Source organism: Notolepis coatsorum (genome assembly GCF_963971535.1).
Source record: "Notolepis coatsorum genome assembly, chromosome: 7".
NCBI classification, from domain to species: domain Eukaryota; kingdom Metazoa; phylum Chordata; class Actinopteri; order Aulopiformes; family Paralepididae; genus Notolepis; species Notolepis coatsorum.
The window spans coordinates 74,980,141-74,996,293 of NC_140171.1; the positions used below are offsets into that span (position 1 = coordinate 74,980,141).

The 16,153-nt window shown below is 44.7% G+C and overlaps 1 protein-coding gene across 1 annotated transcript in view; it reads right to left on the bottom strand.

The window, feature by feature from the left end:
- tdrd7a (tudor domain containing 7 a) overlaps nucleotides 1-16,153 on the bottom strand; it is a gene marked incomplete at both ends in the record, with an annotated part of 195,169 nt that overhangs the window by 98,312 nt on the left and 80,704 nt on the right. The window contains 2 exons of the mRNA XM_084318310.1: nucleotides 4,791-5,357; nucleotides 15,570-15,746. Coding sequence (XP_084174436.1) covers nucleotides 4,791-5,357; nucleotides 15,570-15,746 — 744 coding nt within the window. The remainder of the gene's footprint in view (nucleotides 1-4,790; nucleotides 5,358-15,569; nucleotides 15,747-16,153) is intronic.

Genomic DNA, 16,153 nt, shown 5'->3' on the forward strand with positions numbered 1-16,153 from the left:
CATATCATTAATTGTGTACGCGAGGTGGTTCAGTGACGACGACTCTAACGTGAGCTAGGTTAGCTAGCAGGAGCTACCGAGAGATGGAAAGACTAACGTTACTGGTGAAAATGTGATTTACGTTGGAATACTCCTTTGCCAACTTGCTGTACTTTGCTTGCAGGTCTGCAGCCATTATTGCTGGATTATGAATAGCCCCAACGTTAGCCAAGGTAACGTTATGGCTAAACCTTTAATGTTAGTTAATGCTAGCTTTCGGTTAGCTGTTCAATGCTAAATAACACCAGCAAGCTCCCCGTCAACACCCCTCTCTCGGGAGGATGGCATTTAAGAAAGTATCTGCTGTTAAAATGACAAACAGCATTGACACTTTAATTCACGTCGGTTAAACACACGTTTGTTTTATAATGCTCACAGCAGACCGCAGTGTTGTTGATAAATTACGTGGGGCCGGGGGGATTTAAGTTCCGCAAAAAAAGGTTGACCATACCGTTGTAATCGTACGGTGCACAGCCCGTACTGTACCTGAGGACCACATTGACGCGGTACAGTACGTATCCGCGTACCGTTACACCCCTAGTGCACAATAAGCTTTTCTGTAAGTGTTATTTATGAATGTGTGAAGACTGTCTGTATTACACACAGAGGGAACTGTCTGACCACTTTAAAACTAAGTACAGAATATAAAATACTTCCAAATAAACGTTCATGATTAGTAGGCTACACGTCAAAAGGGCATTTTGCTAATGTAATCTACTTGAAAAGATGTGTTATAATATAGCCTAGTACTATTCTTACTATATTAAACTTTGGATTCATATTTTGTGGTGGCTCAACATTATTCACACGGAACTATGTGTTGGGGATAATGGTTCCGCACAGACCATATTGTTGTTACATTGCTGTCTGCAAACTCGCTCAGTGTCAACAGAGTGTTGACGTTGAGTTGATGTTAGCTGCTAGCCGGCTACCCGAAACCACAACAGCCAGGCAGCCAACCGTACAAAATACAGTCTCAGCCAATCACATCGATTTGTACAGTTAGTTAGCTCCACTCCATTGCGAATTAAAAGTTAGCCAGCCAGGACAGCCCGTATTAGCAAGCCTGCACGCTTACTATCTTCGGTGCAAATGATACGGGTCTGTGACAAGACGGGTCTGTGAGGGGGAGGGCACTGCGAGCAGCGTGTGTGTGCATCAAGCTCACGTTTGATTGGTTAGAATGGTCAAAATGCCCCTTTTCATGATATTTGACGCCTCTGATTGGCTAAATGTTGTTTCAATCTGTATGCATCTATCAAATGCCGGTTGGATATCGGTGCGTCTCCTAAATACTAGGGATGCCCCGATCACGTTTTTTGCCACCGATACCGATCACCGATCATCGTGAGCCATATCGGCTGATACCGATCCGATACCGATCGTTTTTGAATTAAAGAAATTACAATTTATTTTATATAATTATTTTTTTTTTTTTTATAAAATATATATATTATATAATTAGACTTGTACTTGTATTATCTGCGAGACATCGCCACCACGCAACAAGCTCCACTGTCTGTGTGTACTCTAGTAGCCAGGATTCTCCGGCGCTGCACCTGGACCCTATTGGTATAACGTTACTTAACTGTAAGCCCTCAGCTCGAATTAGGGCTGCAACGATTAGTCGACATAATCGACGACGTCGATTATAAAAAATCGTCGACGAGAAATTGTTGCGTCGATTAGTCATTAAAAAAAAATTATAAATTTTTTTTTTTTTTTTTGTGTGCACTACCTATCTTTGTGAGAGTGGCTTCTCAGGGTTCCAGACAACATCATAACATGATGATCCCATAGCAAATTTTGGACATTGAAAACATTGTTCCCCTGCAGGAGATGATGATCAGACTAGACACACAATACATTACACACGCACTCCTCTCACTCACACACAGCGATCAGAGTAAGACACACACATACACACTCCTCTCACTCACACACAGCGATCAGAGTAAGACACACACATACACACTCCTCTCACTCACACACAGCGATCAGAGTAAGACACACACACATTCACACTCCTCTCTCTCACACACAGCGATCAGAGTAAGACACACACATTCACACTCCTCTCACTCACACACAGCGATCAGAGTAAGACACAGACACATTCACACTCCTCTCACTCACACACAGCGATCAGAGTAAGACACACACACATACACAAATTACACAGTACACACCTCTCACTCACACAGCGATCAGAGTAAGACACACACACAAATTACACAGTACACACACTCCTCTCACTCACACAGCGATCAGAGTAAGACACACACACACACACGGACTCCTCTCACACACAGCAAACAAAAGTTATTTAAAGTACACTTCCACTTTAATTTGTATTATTTAATTGATTTATCTTGTTATGAGTGATTGCTGTATTGTTCTTCAAATACATTTTCATTTAAAGTGGCTTAAAGATCCAAATTCAAATGTTTCATGAGTCATTATTTTAATTTGCTATGGGATCATCATGTTATGATGTTGTTGTTTGGTCCTGACAAGAGTCTCAAAGTCTGGGGTGATGGTAGACAAGCAACTCTGAGGTCATGCTCAATGTCCAATCTGTTCCTCTGCTCTGTCTTCAGCTGGACCAGAGCTGAGAAGCCACTTTCACAAAGATAGGTAATTAAAAAAAATAAAATAAAAAAAAATTGTTGTTTACATTGGTTTTCGATTAGTCGACTAATCGAAAAAATAATCGGCAGATTAGTCGACTACCAAATTAGTCATTAGTTGCAGCCCTAGCTCGAATACACATCGAATCAGTGTTATAAGACATTGATATCAGGAGCCATCTGTAGCTACTGCTAGCCGGATATATAACGTTAATACAACGCCTCAGTGAATTATTTAGTTCAATGGGACATTTCGTTTTGAACAGTGAACTAACTTGCGCTAACGTGAGCTAACAGCTAACAGCTAACAGGTATCATACACATCTCTACTATACTTGCTGGAGCGTTTGTTGATATCAGGAGCCATCGGTAGCTGGCCGGCAGATACCGTTTGGTTAGACAATGCCTCGTCATCATGTATTAAACTAAAAGTGAATAGTTGACTGGGTCATTTTGTAACGGTAGCTAAGCTAACGTTAGCTCAGGGAGACGCCGTCCTCCCGTGTCCCGTCCCACTAGACTAGAGTAGACCCGTGTTTACATGCGTGCGGGAGGGGCTGGAGGGATGAGCAGACGCCGCACAGCTCCCGGTGTCTGAGACAGAACTCAGCGACAGCGAGTGAGATCGGGTTTGACGATCGGCGAAAATAAAGCATTATGACCGATCACCGATCGCATATTTATACTGATTATCGGCCGATAACGATCGGTGGCCGATCGATCGGGGCATCCCTACTAAATACGTCCGGCCACTCGCTTATCGTTGCGGGACTCAAGACACACGTCCATGTGTAGCGATCGCTGCCATAACTCAATAATCGACATGATTTGGGCTGTTATTATTATTATACAAACCGGAAATGGATCGCCTCGATCCCCATCAAATAACTGGGATCTTTTTGCTCCAGTGTCATCGCCCAACGGTAAGAGGAGGCTGCCGTGACTTTCAGCATTTGTTTATTATTATCCATGCAAACTGCTCTGATCTATACATCACCCATACTACATAAATCATTTAACGACGATCACGGAATTATAAACGACCCCCCCCCCCCCCCCCCCCTCCGTTCACCCGCGCATGATCAGTCATAACGTTTAGGACCATGTACATGGTATATAGCGTGTATAGGGAATAGACTGCAATCGATCATCTATATATGCATTTATGCCTATATCTCACGTTCTAGGAATTACTGCAGAAAACGATAAAAACATATTTATTCTATTTTTGTATGAATGTGTGAATGAAAAAGTAAAACGTTCCTACATCCTGAACGATAGATAATCAATGTTGAATGGGCCATAGTAATGTCAATTTAGCAATACAATTTAAAAAGTTATAGCCCTGCAAAGAAGGTGAACATCTCCATAGGCTTAGACTGGTGGCAGTGATCAAACATTGATGGATATAAGCGCGGCAGTTAATGTGTTAAGTTTATGGCTATAAACAGGGAATGACCGTGTGCTCTGTTGATAGTCATGGAAAGGACGGCGAAATAGTCACAAAAAGCTGTTGCAAAAATTATATCCATTTTATTATTTAGTATTATTGCACAATTGAAGCGGGCATGGCCACCCGCATTTCACTGTATGTGACGAATAAATGGTCAAACTACCATAAATAACAGGCTGTGCAACTGGATATAGACTGTGCATTGGATATCGACTATACAGAAGGTTAACCTTTCACTACCACACTACAGAAGGTTAACCTTTCACTACCACATTACGGTCACAAGACAAAGTCATTGTAATAACAAAGGCCCTCAGACTGGAAAGCTGCCAGGTGTTAATTGCTCTAGAGAGAGGGGTGCCATGGATTACAATGAATTCTGGGTAGTTGTAGTTGTTTTACATTGTAAGTGAATAGCCCGCTTCTCTCTTGAAGGCCCTTTATCTCTGAATATGTTGTGATATCACCATGATTCAAAGGACATAGCTTGAAAAGTATCCCACCAAGATGTTAGAGTGATGGCTTATTTTGAAGGTATGAATATGTACTTTCATATCATGTAAAAAAATATATATATATTTGAACATATTGGTGGATAACTGATGATTAATATTTCTCCTATACTTTTCTCCCTCTCTCCCCCCCCAAAGCTGATCTCTCGCACCTACCTTCTTGTTACCCGGCATGGGGTACTCATGCGTGAAGATGTCCGCCAGCAATGACAGGTTGTCTAGCACGTGCTCCGGGAATGGGATCTTGTACGTCTCCATGAAGAGTTGGGGCAAAGCATGGGCCCACAGGCCACAGGTGTACTTGGACAGGAGCTCCTTCAGCTTTGCACACACGTCGGCCGAGATGGGCAACACAGATGGGGAAGAGAGAAGTGGAGGGGTGGTGGGGAGGTTACATGTAGGAGATGGAGGCTCGAGGGGGCTGTAATTAATGGTAGTTGTAGGCGATGATGGCTTAATGTTAAGTCTGGGTAAGGAGAAAGGATCAGCGGTCGTGGTAGGGGGCCTGGGTTTACCAATAGGGGCATTGCTCCAGCGAGAGGTCAGGGGCGTGAAGGACGTGGACCGCAGGGCTGGGCTCCGCAGGGTAACTGGTTGGGCCAAGGAGCTAGTCAGGGTGATGGTGGGTTTGGGGGTTGGGGGCGGGGTAAGAAGAGACAGTTTGGGAGGGACAGGGGGGTACACAAGTCGGTCCACTCGGTTATTGCTGCTAGGTTGCTCCACCTGTACGGACAAAGCAAACATTTTTTTTGTTAAAGTGAATGTTTTAGAGAGAGCATAATCTATCCTTACCTGTATACCATGTCTTTGTGTGTGTATGTGCATATCATGTAAGCCACAGGTCGGCAATAGGCGGCCCGCAGGCCGAATTATTAAATTTTTTTGACCAACTAGGCTAGGCTATATGTTAGCAATAATGTCCAAATATAGAAACTACTAGGGCTGCAACTAATGACTAATTTGGTAGTCGACTAATCTGTCGATTATTTTTCCGATTAGTCGACTAATCGAAAACCAATTATGTATTAAAAAAATATATATATATATATATATATATATATATATATATTTTTTTTAAACTACCTATCTTTGTGAAAGTGGCTTCTCAGCTCTGGTCCAGCTGAAGACAGAGCAGAGGAACAGATTAGACATTGAGCATGACCTCAGAGTTGCTTGTCTACCATCACCCCAGACTTTGAGACTCTCGTCAGGACCAAACAACAACATCATAACATGATGATCCCATAGCAAATTAAAATAATGACTCATGAAACATTTGAATTTGGATCTTAAGCCACTTTAAATGAAAATGTATTTGAAGAACAATACAGCAATCACTCATAACAAGATAAATAAATTAAATACAAATTAAAGTGGAAGTGTACTTTAAATAACTAAAAAAATAATAATAAAAAAGAAATAACTAGCAGCATCTGCCCCCAGCACTGCGGCTGTAACTTGGTCCAGGACCAGGAGGGTGACGTGGAACAGCTGTAAGGGGAGAGGGGGATGAGTCAGATCAGACAGACTTCTAGGTCCTTTGTTTGCTGTGTGTGAGAGGAGTCCATGTGTGCGTGTATGTGTGTGTGTCTTACTCTGATCGCTGTGTGAGTGAGAGGTGTGTACTGTGTAATTTGTGTATGTGTGTGTGTCTTACTCTGATCGCTGTGTGTGAGTGAGAGGAGTGTGAATGTGTGTGTCTTACTCTGATCGCTGTGTGTGAGAGAGAGGAGTGTGTATGTGTGTGTGTCTTACTCTGATCGCTGTATGTGAGTGAGAGGAGTGTGTATGTGTGTGTCTTACTCTGATCGCTGTGTGTGAGTGAGAGGAGTGCGTGTGTAATGTATTTTTTTTATAATCGACATCGTCGATTATGTCGACTAATCGTTGCAGCCCTAGAAACTACCACCACCTAAAGAATGCTTATTATACTTTGTTTTATCCATGTTGAGAGTGAATAACAGGTAGGCAGCGAGGTGCAATGTAGCGCTTGCTAAACATGAAAAAAGTCAGTGGACAGCACCTGGTGCTGAAATAACAAACAAGCAGTGTGGTGTGAAATTAAAACACCAGTTCAGTAAGTCATTCAAACTTTATCTTTACTTATATATGACTGACGGCACCACACATGTGAACAGTAACAATGCAATTAAACTGAAGTCAAATCAGAGCAAAAAAAAGCTGAATCTGCTTCAAGAAGATGCGCTACATTCGGTATATAAGGAATTACAACAAGACATTTATTAACTAAATAAAAAATACAATTAGGCTTTTAACCCTCTAAAGCATAGGTGTCAAACTCAAAATCCGGCCCGCCACGTGTTAAAATAATTGTGGGTTAATGCGTTAATAAAGCTTTAACTTTGACAGCCTTAGTTATTACACATTCTTACACATACATGTATGTTGAACATCTGAGGTAACAAAGGAAAAAAGCCAAAAGCACTTAGTCCTCAGACATTCTTTGACAATTTTACAGCCCAAAATACAAAAAAGATCCAGGCGGAATAGGTAACAAAGGGTTGAAGAAATATTGTCTGAACTGTCAGATGCAAACTGGCTGTGTGACATAACCGAGCATCTCGCTCAATTGAATAAGAAGCTGTAGGGACGCAAACAAGTCCCACCCAAAACTTGACCAATATAGTTGTGAACTGAGACAACCCTTATTTTGTTATTTTTGAGTACAGTTACAGTTGTGTGTTCATGCAGACACATAATAGCAATTTCATTACGAATTGAAAATGGGGGACCCTGATGTAAACAAGTCGAAAGTCTTTCTCTGGTCTGCATCCCCTTAACAATTGTGTGTATTGAGCTGTACTGTACCCATTCTGCAATCTGTTAATTAAAGTTAATTAAACTATCTTCCATTAGTTGGATGTATGGCCTCTGCAAGGTTGTGTGCAGCCATTTGTTTTTGTAACATCTGCTACATGTCCCACGTGTTCTTTGCAGCTCACAGTTCTGTATCGTTAGTGGCTTAGCTTGGCATCGCTACTGCACTATCTCGCGTACGTGCACGCGTACTGAATAAACCACAAATGTACCTCTAATACCAGTATTAGTCTGACCACACCCCTCATCAGCTTACCTTCATAAGCAGGTGTGTGGTCACCTGCTCTCCTCCTTCTCGCTTTCACCACAAGGAAGAGGTGCCTCGGTAGATCCCCACACTTGACACCATGATGGAAGAGATTGGATTAGGAACAGCTTGGGAAACAAGGATACGTTGACATCATATCTTTATTTTCTCTCTCACTATTTTCGAGAAAATACGGCGATATTGTCTTCGTACTGGAGTGTCTAGAAGATGATGATCATTCTAAAAACCCTCCACCGGTTTTCGTATTGGGAGCACGCCGCTGCATGCTTCTCAACTGCAGTTCCTTGCTGTGTTTGTTGGGGTGAAACCTGTCAGGCCACAGCTGAACTGTCGGACATGCCGCTGTTGTGAGGAGCGGTGCGTTCCAGGTTGGGTGAGTAGTGTTTGCTGGCGGGCTCCACTTGTCTGTTAGTGCTATGGGGGCTACTTGACAAAGTTTATGGAAACCGGCCCCAGGCTAGGGTCCTTTGTTTAGCCGCCTAGGCGACAGAAGGCCTTGGTCTGGCGACCATTATAGTTTTAACTAGTGGGCCGCGACCATTGACACTGGTGATCCCTGTGTGTTCTGGACGAGTGGATTCTCTCTGTCACCGTGTTAAGACCCCATCTTTCATATCCAAATGAGAGTATTCCTTCACGAGGGGATATGTGCATGTAATGTGCGATAGCGGCAGATTCATGTTCAAAGTCAGCTATACAGGCCAGTTGGTACTGTGCTGATTCCGCCGGACGTGGTAATGTCACCGTTGTGAAGCGGTGTTGACGTCTTGTTTTCTCTTTTCTCTTAAAAAGTGAGGAGGGGTTCAGAACGGCGGCCTGTCTGGGTGAGTGTTATGTCATTGTTTACATGTTCATGGCTTACGGTTAGCCGGTCAGTGGCCTGGCGCGGGGTAGCTTAGCTTCTCGCGCGCCGCCGGGAGCTCGCTTCTGATCGCGTGCGTCGTTAGATCGGCGTCTCGCGAGCGGAAGCAATAGCACCCGAACGGTTGGAGCAGCCGTTAGCTTGATGCTATTCTGTTGAACGTGCTTTGATTTTAACATGTTTTACACTCTTGACCACGACGTCATCCTTGACAGGGGATGTTCGTCGACCCTGCCTGAGCCTAGACGGGGATTGCGTCAACAAAGAGGACTGTAGCGACTGGTGGAGCGGCGACGCTGCCCGGGTCGAACAACACAGGACGGCTGTGTTCTACGGTGTCTTGTGACTGCACTTCGCTGATCTGCGTTCCGGGTAGGTACGGGGTTGGCCAGACCTCATAACACGTCTTCTGGTTTTACTTTGCTAAATGTATTGTGAATAACGGTGTTTTTTCCCAAAACGTGTGTTGTTGCAATGCATTTGGGATACGTTGCGGGTTGTGTGTGAGCTGTTTTTGTCACTGGCAGTTAGCTTCTCCGTGCAGATCGTGATGTATTGATCTGGTTGTTGTGTGAGAAACATCATGGTGTTTATGTGTACCGTGTACTCACTACTAAGGCAACTGACCTATGAAGCTATGCTTGGTGACAAGTGAGTAAAAGGATGTTCTTTCTCAGACTGTAATGACAGTGAACAGTGAGTTCACACATTAACAGGTTTTCCTGTTTTAACTGGCCGTATTGAGGGTAAAATAGGAGGATTGTGTTTTTCCCCCCCGGTTCCCTGGGGACTTTATCACCTCCTATCAGACATGTTGTGCATTAATTGTGTCTTTTGTGTGGTAGGGATACGATGTGACTCTTAGCTTGATTGCTGAGGTTGTGCTAAATCTGCTGGAGAAACTTATTTCCTAAAGGGAAATTGGTTTGGTTGCTGTCATGTGTGCTTAGCAAGGCCTGTGGTCGATACTAATCAAGAATGATGTATTCTCTCATTGTGAAAAAAACGGCGTTCCTCTGTTGAGTGTTTTTGCCATTTTTTGTAGGTGATGATGGGTTGTGTGTGTCATGTGACCTACAACTGGGTTGTACTGGCCACAGAAGCACATGTGTATGTTGGACCGGGGTTCTTAGAGCCTTCTCTATTCTGTGTTTTTCCTTAGTAAAAATCAGATAGCAGGTTAGCTCATGCGCTGTGTGGAGCTGTGAAACGCTTCATAGAGCTGACTATGACTGTCATATTCTCTTTTTGTCGTTACGTCGTATCATGGGTGTGGGGTCGTAAAGGGGTGAACTGGTAACCTTTCCTCTCCCCATTGTTCTGTCGGTCAGGGGTACACCCCCTGTCCTTCAAGGTTCCCGTCACGTGGCGGTTCGGCACGTTACGGGGGGGGGGGGGGGAGGGAGTTCCTGGTCCCACGGCCTGGTATATTGGGCGTGTGCACCGCAGGAATTCCCCCGCCATAGAGTACGTCACCGTGCGCGTCTCTGTTGGTAGGACTTCCGTGTGCTGTTCAGGTCCATGTGATGGATCTGTTTTCAGGGGGGGTGGTCAGGGCTCCTCCTCACCAAGCGCCTACTCAGGCCTTCTGTGAGTTCGGACTCCTTCTTCCATGTGAGGAAGCCTCCATCAGAGTACAGAGCCTTCCTCCTCAGATTGTCAAAGTGAGTGGACCCTCTAGAAGGGTCCTTTTCTATTGTATGTATATTCGATTCAATTAGTTTATTGAGTGTGTATGGGTTCGGTGCCTCTTCCCCGGAGGCCCTAAAACCAGTTTTTTACATGGCTCAAGGTGCAATATATTCTTTTCAATCTGTACAGCTCGCGTGGGAAGTCTCTCTGGGGATCCCCGTCTCTTTCCTATGGGAGGGTGGTGGGATGTAAAAATGTGAACATTTTTTACCCCGGCTGTGTAGACTGGGATACATACTGTTGATGCTTCCTTCTTTCTATTCCAGAAGTGTTGGAGTTAGGGAGTGTCACACCCCTCTTGTCGTTCCCCTGGGCGCCTTGGGGATTCAATGACAGGTCTAAATAGCCTGTTCATTGATGGGGGTGTGTCCCGACGCACGTATAGTGCTAGCTCGCTGTAAACAGGCGATTGACTGGCACGCCTTGGTTGCTTGTGGTTGAAACAGCGTTTTTATAAAGCAACTGAGATGGGGGTTTTTCCTCTTCCGGCGACCACATCCCATGACCTGGGTGGGTTGTCGACGGATTCTCGTTCATGTCTGGGGGATGATGACGGGATGGATCTGAACATATGTAGTGGGGTCTCACGCCCTTGGGGTGGGCCACCAGGCGCGGTTCGTCCGAACGTCTGGGTGGCGCCTTCTTTTCATGTTAAGATCAACACGCATATCTGCCCTTCTCCTGGAGTAGGCATGTCGGCGTGGTTAGGGCACGGGACTGGTTCTGGTCACGCTGGTCCAGATCAGTTGAACCCGTTGTCCGCCGGGGATGCAGATCTGCTGTTCTGGTACCCTGAGGGACTTGGGCTTTTTTCAGGGGGAAAAATGCCAGGTCGGTCTGGGTGTCACAGGGTTAAGCGCTATGGAGACCCTGGTTGGGTATGTTTTTACTCAGCACTGTCGTCATGGCTTACAGCCATGCCATTCTGTACGCGCTCGATCTCGTCGGATCTCGGCCGCTACACAGGTTGGTCCTGGTTAGTACTTGGTTGGGAGACCGCCGGGGAATACCGGGTACGGTGTGCTTAGGGGCTGGTTCTCCATTATTTTTCGCTCCTCTCTCACGCATGGCGAAGAGGGGCCTGTGGGGGTGGTTTTTTGACCTCCTCTGGTGACCCTGTGCTTCCCGTACCGCCAGGCCCGGTCCGAAGTGATGTTTGCGACCCGTAGGCCTGGGTTAACCCTTTTTGGAAACTGAAACACTTGTACTGCGGTATAGCCGGTGTATACCCGCAGGTGTGTTTTGGAGTTTTTTCTTGAGGGGTTATAGGAACAACCACCGCATTGGGTAACACCGAGGTGGTTGATTCCCTGGTGTGTTGGAGCAGTGTCAACTCCCGGGTTCACCGTTTGAGGGTGCCCCTGCACGTTCATGACGTCTGCCAATCGTGTCAGCCTTCTCTGCCTCGACCCCTCTGGGTGGGGGTTGTTAAATGGAGGCTTGGTCATGCAACACCGCCAGCTTACGCTCCTTCCGCCGGGGCGGCTGTGTTCAGCTGTCCCCTCTGGCGCCTGTCTCGTCCGCAGTCTCCAGGCTAGGGTTAACAGCCTGTTGCCTGGTTTTTCCCCGGTGCGCTGCCTGCTTCCGTTGGTTAACCTTTTTTGTGTGCTTACGGCCATGCTGACTGCCTATTCTGCAGGGTCAGTGTGCCAGGCGGTGTACTATTGGGGGGACGGGGCCCGCTCGGCTTACGGCCATACCGACCTGAACACGCCCGATCTCGTCCGATCTCGGAAGCTGGGCAGGTTCTGGCCTGGTTGGTTCCGCCTGGGAATACCAGGTGCAGTAACTGAGGGGCCTTTGTCCGAATACGCTGGCGATGTGGGGGGCGGGGCACTACGTGCCCACCTGGTGGGGTCTTGATGCTGGCATCATGGACTTCTCCGGGCCCCCATTCTAGGGAGTCCAGTCCTTTTGGTGGGTCTGGGTCTTCCTTCGTGCTCCGCTGCTACGGCCTTGCCACGGGGTTGGGTTTGCCCTTGACCCCGTGATTCTGGGGGCAGTAACGAGGTTGTTCCTCCGTTCGTTCCCGGGTGGCATGCGGGTTGTGCGTGTGTGTAGTCGTGGGGTCAAGCCACGGTCTGCTCACCCTGTGCGTTGAGTTGCTTGAGTGCCTCTTCGCACGGTCGGGTCCGTCGCCCTCCCGTGACGTCCCTAATAGGGGGGCTACCCTCCATTAGGGGGGGTCGGGGGGGCTCGGCCCTCCCTGTTCTGATGGTTTTGGGGGGCTGTCAGCGGGGTGTATTTGTCAGCCAAGTGGCTCCGCTTAGCCTCCCTTGTGCAGTAGCGATGCCAAGCTAAGCCACTAACGATACAGAACGTTAGGTTATGACTATAACCAAGTTCTGTTAGTTAGGGGCGATGCTTGGCATCGGACGGCCGCTGCAGCCCTTGTCCTCACCTTGTGGTGAAAGCTTGGGAAGGAGGAGAGCAGGTGACCACACACCTGCTTATGAAGGTAAGCTGATGAGGGGTGTGGTCAGACTAATACTGGTATTAGAGGTACATTTGTGGTTTATTCAGTACGCGTGCACGTACGCGAGATAGTGCAGTAGCGATGCCAAGCATCGCCCCTAACTAACAGAACTTGGTTATAGTCATAACCTAACGTTGTTAGTTCTGCCCCTCTTGACTGTGACAAAAAGGTTTTGAACAAACTTAATGTCATATGTATTTGATGATATTCTTCTTTGTTATTTACTTGAATGGTTTGATAATTGATTGGTGGAGTAATATGGGGTTCTGATAAACTAAAATTATTTGTTAAAATAACATAAGCTAACATATATTTTTACATTTATGCAAATGAATATGCAATATGTATAACTTGAATAAGTAATAAATACAGAAACACCATGTTTAACAATATGTAAATGTGTAGCTACATTTATTTTACATTACATTAACATGTATACAGTCTTTGGCCCTTTGAGGGCAACCATAATGCTGATGTGGCCCTCTGTGAAAATGAGTTTGACACCCCTGCTCTAAAGCAACACTAAACATGTTTTGTAAAACATTAAATATCTTTGGATTTGTTTGTGATAAAGACTTGCTTTATTGTATCGGAATCGATTGTCATCTAAAAATTGTGCGCATCTCTCAGAGAATGCGCGGCTGTAAAGCATAGAATCTTGAAATATCTACCGTAGATTGGTTGTTTTCTCTGGACTGCATCTAATCCGCTGTATCTATCCATTTATCATATATCTATGTCTGTCACTATAGCCAATGGAAATGCTAGAAATGGTCACGTGGACTGGGAGAACCAATGGAAAATTCCTATTGTTTCTCAATAGTCCAGTGCACTCCACAGAAAGGGCTGTCGGATAGACAGGCTGGTTGCGCGTAATGTAAGATAGACCGATAAGAGAGGCGCTTGTCTCTGGTTTTATAATAAAATGGCAAAAAGACAAAGGTATAATGTTCAGTGCAAATATGTATGTCGTTTAGTTTATTATGCCACCTATGCAGCTAGTTTATTTTGTCCATTCTCTGCCTCTGCCACAAATGTATGTCTTCGTTATAAGGTGGTCTGTCAGAGTAAAAAAAAAATTCACTATCAATATATTAAATTAGCCATTGTTTTTGTTTCCGGCTTGGAAACTAAGCCCTTTTCACACAGAAATCCAGTAATAATTCCACAATGGAGAACCTCCATTCTGCCAGCTTTGGGTTGTTCACACTGAACCAAGCAAAGACAGCACAACGTTCAGACAGAATGCAGTCGTACGTGGATAGACGCAGTAAAAAATATAAATCAATTTGACATGCATAACTCATGATGATAAATTAAGACAAGCCTAAGAAAAGCTTTCTCTAGGCTTTTGAAAATGTAGGGGAGACCTGGCTAGTGGCTAGTCATGGAGTAGCCGAGAAAACTCCAAATTGCAAGCCTTTTTTATTTTTCATTTCTTTTCTGTCGACGGACAACTTTCCAAAAATGCAAAAATGATAGAATGGGGGGGGGGGGGGGGGGGGGGGGAGAACGAGCAAGAGCATTTATGTATTATATTGTAATTAATCTGTGTATATCTTTAATCTTTAATCTACATCCATTTTAAAACCGGGCTGTCATTGTTAGTATTATGTCGGTAATAGCCCTGTGATTTATAGTGGATTTCTACTGTAAATGTTTGTATGTCATGTCAAAAAAAATATATATATATATATATATATATATATATATATATATATATATATAAAAAAAATCAAAAAAAAGAATGATGGTGTCCGTTTCAAAATGCCACCAAGCTAAATACAAAAAGCCACTTGCATGCATTTGGCAGGTGGTGGTTTGATGTTTTTTATTTTCATGTCTTACATACAAGTGTATGCCCAGCCCATATGGGCTTACAAGTAGGGCTGTCCCCGACTAAGGATATGGATAGTCGACTTTGATTGGCCGAAATTAGCCGATAGTAGACTATTAGTCTACTATGGAAAAAAAAGTATATTTTTATTTATTTATTATTATTCCATTTGGGCTGTGGGGGTGCTTAATGTCTGAAGGAGTCAACGGAAGGTCCAATTGGTCCACTGATGGATACATCTTGATATTTGTCTATCAAGATGGGTTAGATGGGTGAAATCCTCTTTCAGTGCCTCTGTGCCTGTTTTTTTAGACAGTTCGACTCTGGTATGCGTGCCATTAGCGTTAGCCATGCTTCTAGGCCTCTTTTCTTTTGGAAAGAATGATAGCATTTTTTATTTTCGACTACGACTATTCGACTAACAGGGGTCAGCCCTACTTACAAGACACATACAGATGAAGCCATGAATAGTCAAGCATCTACTGCTCCTCTACCACTCCACTCCAAACTGATTTTGTGACTCCTATTGTTCTGGACCGGGCTAGATTTCACACCTCCACTGCCTCCCACAGGCTGGGGAGATTTTCATCTTACATTTTTATTCGTCCCAAATGTCCCAGCCCCATCCGATTTCTTAGTTTTTTTCACTGTTTATTTATCATGCATTGCAACACCAATATATGGTCAGTACCCCAAGTCAGACTGCCCATATACAAATTATCTTGGGGGTCTGAGGGCAGTAGCCCGCGACCCCCTCCCTGGGGAAGCACTTAAGTTAAGTACCATTCCTTTGTTTACGTTTAGACCCAGCCACCAGCCCCCGGAAATTAACACCCGAGTGCTAGTTCTAAAGTGACAGAGGAGTGGCAGAAGGGACCTGAATCTGAAGGGCTTCATCTGTAAACAATAAGTATATAATAGTATACTTGACAAATTATTAGCAAGAATCCTCCTCAACTCACCGAGCAGATGTGCGTCCATTTCTCCAGTTCCAAGACAGCCTGTGGATGCAGCTGTCTCTGGAACATGTCCTGATACACGCTTGGTAGTTTGGACAGCCACAGACCACTGGAATATTTCGCCAGGAGCTGAGTAACTCTGCGCTGGTCCTGCTCTATGTCATGGATAATAGGCTGGGCCTGGAGGAATAAAATATTCTCCATTAGAGCCATTACATACCAGCTCTAACATCAGACAAGATGTCCAAGAAGAGTCTTCTGTTAACTTTTACTAATTTAAAGGGGAACTATCTTACTATTTCTTTCACTATTTAGGCAATTTTAAACAATTCTTGTGAGTCTATGTCTAACACATCTGTAAGGTTTTCTTAAAAAAAAATGTGTCATGTGTCCGCCGGACACTGTCCGGATGGCAAAATTCAGTACTGTATCTACATAAACCCCTGTAAATGATCTGCCCTTGTTCATTTGCTTAGCTTTTTAGTACACTTGATCTCAAAAAGGTGCCGAATGAGCTCAGTGGCATCTTTTCGATTTTGGTCAATGTTAGCATGGTGTTATTCACAGTCAAAGATTACATTTATTTT